The sequence below is a fragment of the Phaethon aethereus genome (genome assembly GCF_964289735.1).
Source record: "Phaethon aethereus genome assembly, chromosome: 28".
Taxonomy (NCBI): Eukaryota; Metazoa; Chordata; class Aves; order Phaethontiformes; family Phaethontidae; genus Phaethon; species Phaethon aethereus.
In genome coordinates this window covers 1996303-2003577 of record NC_138604.1, presented here as the reverse complement: position 1 = coordinate 2003577, position 7275 = coordinate 1996303, and the positions used below count along the sequence as shown (strand labels likewise).

The window sequence follows — 7275 nt, the reverse complement described above, 5'->3', positions numbered from 1 at the left end:
ATGTCTGGCGCAGCGATGCTTCCCCTCGCCGAGGATGTCCCAGCCTGCGAGACCCCTCAGCGCCAGCTCACAGGCAAGATTTGGCAGGAGGAAGCCCCTGCCTTGCACAGGAGCCGGCGCAGCGAGCGCCTGCCGCGGAGCCCCGTCTCCAGGCGGATGGCCTTCGTGCCGTCCGGCTGCGTTGCTCTCCTCTTCCACGGCTCTTGGAGGACCAGACGGTTTTCCCTGTTAGCTGGAAATTTCAGCTCAGCAACTTTAATTTTCTGTCTGTGCTTGAGAGATGTGGGAGGAACTGGCAGAGCAGGCAGTGTGTCCAGCCCCTGCTTGGCCACCCGCTCTGCTTGGGAGGACCCCGACGGGCCATTTCGGGGCATTCACTGGCCATAAACAGCCTGTGTCCCTCCCCATGCCGGCCTCAGTTTCCCCGGTACTTTGATGATCCTCGTTTGAAGGTGCCCCAGGAGAAGAGCAGGAGTTAATAGTCCCTTGGGTGCAGGTTAATGATTTTGCTCGGAGGTGGGGAGCGGTGAACGCCCTCCCCACCGCTCTGTGCTGCTGCAGGGAGAGCAGCCCTGCTGCGGAGGCTGCTTTCCCCCTCCCTGTTTTCCACTTCGAGTTGCTGGAGGTTTTAAATAAAAAATAAGCTTTCTGTGCCGCTAATGGAAAGCGCTTCCTCTCAGCCATGGCCCCCGCAGCCGCTCAGGGCTCCTAAATCGGGGCCAGGGGGGCGATGGGGTGGTTCTGCAGCCCCCTGAGGAGGGGAGAGGTGCGTGAAGGACTGGGGGGAGCCCATGGGGATGGTTTGGCAGGTCCATGGCTGCCTCTGCATCACCCCTGGACCCTGCCAGGGCATCTACGCCCCAGGTGCATCCCCTGCGATTCAGCCAAGACCTCGCATCCGCTCGGAGTCATCCTCTCCCGTGCCGTTTTCTGCACCCAAGGGTGCTCGGGTACCCTCGTACCCACCCTGGAAGCAGAGCTGGGGGTGCTCCCACCACCCAGCTCCGGGATGTTCCTACCACCTGGGCTTCCCCAGGGAAGTGCTCTCGATATTGGGAAGCCCAGTTTCAACAAGCCCTTGGTTGTCCCCAGGGCCAGCAGGAGACCTGGCAGGGCTGTGCCGGGCATCGCCAGCGTTAATCCGGGCACTGAACGGGGCTGACGAGGAATGCCGCAGGGTCGGGGGTCACCGGCAGCCCCCGCCACCCTCATTTTCCATCCTCGGCGGCGTGGGTCCTGCACGCTTCCCCCGGCCACCTAATCATTTCTGGCGAGCTAATTAATAAGCTGGCCGTGCCCCGCGATGCACGGCTTCCTACGGGTTGCAGCGAGAGGCGGCTTTGCTCCTCCCCGTCTCTCCTGCCGCTGACTCTGCCCACTGAGCCGCACGAAGAGTCGAGGAGGAGAAATGGAGGGGGACTTGGCCAGGAGCAAAGCCCGGCTGCCCTCGCTGCTCCTGGCGCTGCTCGGCCTCGGGCCAGGTGAGTGCGCGGGCGGCCGCCGAGCCCTCGTCCCGCGGGAGCCTCGTGGCGGGGGGCTGGTGGCGGGGTGGGCTGCGGGCAGGGATGCCGACCCCATCCTGCCTTCTCCCTGCCTGCTGCCGGCTGATTGCAGCCCACCCCGATGCTGCCCCTGCATCCCTCCGCCGGGCGCCAGACCGTTTCTGGAACGCTGGCTCAGTGGTCTACCCTTAACGAGAGGTTTCGTAACGAGGCAGCAGTTGAGCGGCCGCGGACCCCCCGGCTCCATCCCCCGGCGAGGGTCCCCTTGCCCCTATCACGGGTTCCTCAGGGTGCTGCGGTCACCCCACGAAGCCCTTTAACCCCCCGGAGCCGTGCCGGATCCGGCTGCAAAGCGGCTCCTTACGTAAAGCGGGAGCGAGGAATCTCCTTAATTCCCAGCGTGCTAATCCACACATTTAATAATTCCCATAAAACCTCCAATTCCTACAGAAAGCATCTAATAGTAGGGGCAGATTAGCGGGGGTGGTTTATCTTCCGAACGATTAATTGGCTTCACAAGCAAGACAGGCTGTCGCCAACCATCGGGCAGGAGGGCTGTGGCACAAAGTGCCAGTCCTGCCACGCTGATGACAAATATCTGACCCAGCTAGCTGAAAAATAAGCTGTTAACGATGCTTTGGAGTTTTCCAGTTGCGTGCTTTGATCAAAATTATTTGATATCAGAGCGTAGCGGGGTGGGGGGGGTGAGAGAGCAAAACCTGGGCTTGCGGTGGCTAAACCGCGGGCTAAAATCAGCCCCGAAGCTCTATTTTTTTAGGGTCTGATGGAGACCCGAGTCGGACTAATCCGGGTGCCAAATGTAGCGCGATGCATCGGGCATCGATGCGTTTATCCCCTCCCTCTCCCACCGGATCCTGCCCGCGGGGTCGGGGCTGCGGAGGCTTGGGTTCCCCAAATCCTGGGGTAAACAGGATGAGCCGGGAGGATGCCGGGGAGGCGAGGCGGTGGCCGCGCTCGGCGGCGGCCTGGCACCACGCAGCTTTTCCCAGCCGTCATTTCCTCCGGCCACTCATACAATAGCGCGGGGGCAGCCGGTGGGGACCCCCCCGGAGAGCTGTGGCTGGCGGATGTGCCACGGGAGGGTGGAAAACGCCGGGAGGGCTGCAAGGAGGATGCCCGCGTCGCTGCCTGCACTGCTGCCTGTTCTGTTGCCCGTGGGGTGCCCGGGGTGAGCAGCCCCTGGTTTAAACAGGGTGGGCAGCATCACCAGGGGCGGCGCAGCCCACGGACAGCGGGCGCACGGGGCACACGTGCACCCCCAGCCTTCGCACGGCTGCGGCGAGGGATGGGGGAAGAGCATCTGCCTGAGCTCCTCCACAAGAAGCCTGATGAGCTTCTGCAGGTTCCACCCCCCCCAGCTCCCTTCTCCTACTCAGGGGGGAGGCTGCCCTCTCCTGTCCCCCCGGACCCCAAACCTGGTTCCTCAGGACCCCCAGCTCCCCCCTCGCCACCCTGCTGATCCCCCCACTCCCACGCGTGGGCTCGGCACCCTCCCTCTGGGCTTGGCAAGAGCCACGCAGCGACGGTACCCGCAGCCGGGGCAGCTTCGCGGAGCCCTGAAAACTTTGCAGTCACCTGGGGAAGCATCAGAAATTCGGTTGGGTTTAAAATTCGGCTGGAAGGACAGGAATCAAGCCTGGGATAAGTGGGATCAGAGCAACAAAAGCTCCAGCGACGCGAAGCGCTTCTTATAAAGCGAAGCAAGGAGGCAGCTTGTAATTTGGGGCTGCTGGAGGGTTTTATACAAAGTAAACCCTCGGATGTCTGTGTTTAATCTGCTTTAATATACAGGCACATCTGCTTCTGCCTCCTGTGGGCGGGGGGAGAGGAGGGGATGCGGCGGGGGGGTGCACCGAGGCGACGGGGGACCTGTCAACCCGGCCATGGGGGGGACCCAGCCGGGACGGGGGCAAAGCCGCTCGCCCCGACCTCGCCATCCCGACGGCGGGGCGTCCCGGTCCCCGCGTGGGGCAAGGACCGGGAGAAGGGGAGGCTGTTATCCCGGCGGCAGCGGGGCGTGGGGGGCCGCGGGGGCCGGGGCCGGCAGAAGAGACAGCTTGTAGGTAGGCGGGAGCTGCCAGGAGCGAGGGAGGTGGTACCGAGCGGCTCCCGGCGTGATTTTGCAGAGAGCTGTCGCTGCTGCCAAAAAAAAAAAAACCAAAACCCAAACCCGCATGGGGGAGGCTCGGATGGAGGGGCTGGAACCTGCCCCGCGGGCTGGGGGAGCCGCCCGGGACGAGCAAACTCCATCCCCGCGGGAATCCCCCTGGTCCTGCATCTCGGAGCTGGCTCCATCCCTCCTGGGTCCAGCATCCCCCGCCTGCAGGGAACCCCGCAGCCATCCCCGCTCCCCCCCATCGCCTTAACCCTTGTCGATCTTTCGTAGGCATCTTGGCCGAGGCGCGTTTTAAGGCGGACAATGAGGTTTTGCAGATGCTGGCTGGGAATTCCTCCCAGGCTCTGTTGGAGCGTTGTTCTGGTGAGAGCCCGGCCGCAGCCCCGGCGACGGCAGCGTTCAGATGGGGCACCCACATCTGAACCGGTAGATGCTTTGCCCTTTTTTTGGGCAACCAGTTTCCAAGCCCCTGCATCCTTCCCTCCCCGCCGGAGCAGGAGGCAGCTCCATCAGGATATGGGGTCTTTTTTGGGGGGGGGACATCCCTGTCCCCAGCCCGGAGAGGGACCGGCCAGCAGCGAAGAGACCACACGGCTGCGTCGGGGCAGGGAGATGCTGCTTCTTGCCCCCAAAAAGGGACCCATCCCTGAGGGTCCTTCTGTCCCCGTCTTGTCCCCGCTGTCCCCGTCTTGTCCCCACACACCCGGTGACTTTCTGCCTTGTCCACAGAGCTCCTCTTCGGCCAAGCCAGGGCACAGCCCCGGCAGGTGAACGGCGTCCTGGGGGGATCTGTGCTGCTCTCCCCGGCTCTGCCCCCCAACAAGACGGTGAAGGAGATCGAGTGGAGCTTTTCAGCCGGCGCCGGTGCCACCATTCAAGTGGCAGAGTTCGGCCCCGGCGGCTTCGAACGCCCCGACCCCAAGGACCGGTTCAAGGACCGGCTGGAGATGTTCAACGAGACGGCGCTGAAGATCGGGGCCCTGGAGCGGGGCGACAGCGGGCTCTACGGGGCTCGGATTAAGCTGCACCCGGCGCTGGTGGAGGATCAGTCCTTCACCCTCTCCGTCTACGGTGGGTGGCTGCATGCTGGGGGTTGGCAGAGGCACCGGGGGCTAAAATAGCAAACCCCGAGTGTGAGCACTAACCCCTTTACTGGTGGGGAAACTGAGGCACGGAGCAGTGGTGGGGTTTACCAGATTTAGGTCAGACCCCAACCTTTGCACCCCGGTGCCTGCAGCCCCTCAAGCTCTGCAAAAGGCCAAATCCTGCCCACTCAGTGGTCCCCGGGGTGGCCGTGCCATGCCCCGCTGGGGACAAGCGTGACGGTGGGGATGAGCAGGGTGGAGGTGTCCCTGCCGCCCCACGCTGATCCATCCCCTGCATCGGACGCAGAGTCAGTGCCAAGCCCCCGGAGCCATAGCCAGCTCCTGGCCAGCACCCTGGAGTGGTGCAACCTGACGCTGCAGTGCCAGGGTGCTGGCAAAGGCGCCGTCAACGTCACCTGGAAGAGGGACAACGTCATCCAGGAGCTGACCTCCGACCGCCACCAGCTCTCCCTGGATGGGACCACCCTACGGCTGGCCCTGCCGCCCACCGCCGCCAACGTCACCTACGCCTGCACCGTCAGCAACCCCGCCGACCAGAAGGTCGTCCTCTTCGACCTGCAAGCCATCTGCCGAAGCGGAGGTGAGACCCTCGCCCCCGGGGGTGCTCAGGGGTCCGACACCGGCCAGCTGACTTGGCACGGGGTGGGCTCAGCCCTTGGGCGGGGGGGTGGCACCGCTCAGTGCATCTCTCTGCCCTCCCAGGGGGACAGACGTCCTTCTCGAAGTCGGGGTACATCGTCCTGACCCTCATCCTGCTGGTGGTGAGCTTGGGGGGAGCCTTCTGGTGCTGGCGGATGAATAGCGAGAAGGCAGCGGACCCAGGCAAGTGAAGCCCCCCCCACCCCCCGAGAGCCAGCACGGCTTTGGGGGGGCTGGGGGAGTGGGGAGGGGAGTGTTTCCTGGCTCTCCCTGATGCCCCACTCCCCTGCAGCTGCCACCCCCACGGTGCCTGCCGAGGAGAGCCCCTCCGACCCCCAGTACGCCGAGATCGTGCGCCGGAGCCCCCCGGAAGGTAATGACCAGGTGAGGCCCCCGGGGGGGCTGGGGGCTGCCGCCCGGGGAGACCTGTGCCAGGGGGTCCCGGCCAAACTGGGGCCACAGCCACACCGGGGGTCCTCAGCCACACCAGGGGTCCCAGCCACACCAGGGTCCCAGGCCCATGGGACACCCATGGGTGCAGAGCAGCCCGCAGGGGGTCCCTGGAGCTGGGGAGGGGAGTGGGGCTGGCAGGACCCTCACCAGCCCCCCCACTTGTGCTGCAGGGCCTCAGTCACCCCGAAAATAACCAGGAGCCGAGCTCGCCACAGAAAGCACCGGTCACTACCGTCTATGAGCAGATCCGCCGGGTGCCAGAGGACACGGCCGAGGAGGTGACATAGACCCTCAGGTGCGGGGGGCCTGCCCCAAAAAGGGGACCAGTGCCGGGGGGGTCTGTGTGGGGATCCCCCAGCCTCCGTCGCCGCACGCCGCAGAGGCTGAAGGGCTCCTTTCTCCCGCAGGCATCCGCAGAGCCGGAGCATCGGGATTTCCCGGAAGGGCTGTAAAGTGCGTTGTGTGCCAAATCCGAACCCTCCAGCCCCCGTTTCGGCTCCGGGGATGGGAGGCAGCATCTCAGGGCGATGGCTGGACGGACGCTCCCCCCCCTCACCTCCCGTTTCTCTCCAACCTCCTTGTCTGATGCCCTCCGAGACTGTTTGGGGAGCTGGAGCCCGGACCCAGGCAGAGACCAGCGGCGAAGTTGGGGGACCCTCCGTGGTCCCCGGATGCCCCAGGCTGCCCCGGGATGGGGGGGACCCCAGGGTTCACCTCCCACGTGCCGCCACTGCGGGGCTGAGCCGGGGCTGGGGGCACTGGGGAGGGCAGGGGCACATCCCGGTGCCGGCCGTGCCGCGCCGCTTTGGCACGGCACTGCGGGTCCCGGATGAGACCCCCTGGGGCAGATTGACACCCCCCACCTCTCCCCAGCTCCCCCCCCCCAACCTCCAGCTCCCCCCAGGGCCTCGCAGGGACCCTCTGTGGGGAGATGGCCACGCGGGGTGGACCTGCCCACCCACCCACCCAGAGACATGGGGGGGGCGGCGGACATCGGGGTGTCCCCCCACCCCTGTCCCACGCGGCTCTACCAGAGTGGACCCGGGTGGCATCTCCGGGGCCTCGGGGGGATGCAGAAGGGACCGTCGCCCGTGCAGATCCACCGAGAAGCACACCCCCCCTTTTCTCCCCCCATAGCTGTTGCCCGTGTGGCTCGTGCATGTCGCGACGGAGCGGGGGGGGTCTCGCTGCCCGCGTGTCCAGCACCCACCGTCATGGGGCCCCTCGCTCGGCCAGCCCTCCTGCCGTTGTAAAAACAGCGAATAAATGTTGGTGAGATCACAGGGGAGAGCTGGCAGCGGAGTGGGCGCGCACGGACACGCGCGGGCGCGCGCGTGCCTGTACGCGTGCGTGCGTGCACCTGCACGCCTGTTTCCCTCCCCGCGCGTGGACCCGTTGCGGTAAAAGCATCCTGGGGCCGCGCAAACCGCCCGGCTTC

General features: G+C 65.5%; 1 protein-coding gene across 1 annotated transcript; it reads left to right on the top strand.

Moving 5' to 3' along the window:
* Positions 1–1408: 1408 nt before the first annotated feature.
* LOC309414249 (SLAM family member 8-like) lies at positions 1409–6124 on the top strand (the record flags this gene model as incomplete). The annotated part of the gene is made up of 6 exons (XM_082011546.1): positions 1409–1481; positions 4369–4710; positions 5032–5325; positions 5448–5567; positions 5677–5768; positions 6008–6124. The coding sequence occupies 6 exons, from the start codon at positions 1409–1411 to the stop codon at positions 6122–6124; spliced, it is 1038 nt and encodes a 345-aa protein (XP_081867672.1).
* Between the last annotated feature and the right edge of the window lie 1151 nt (positions 6125–7275).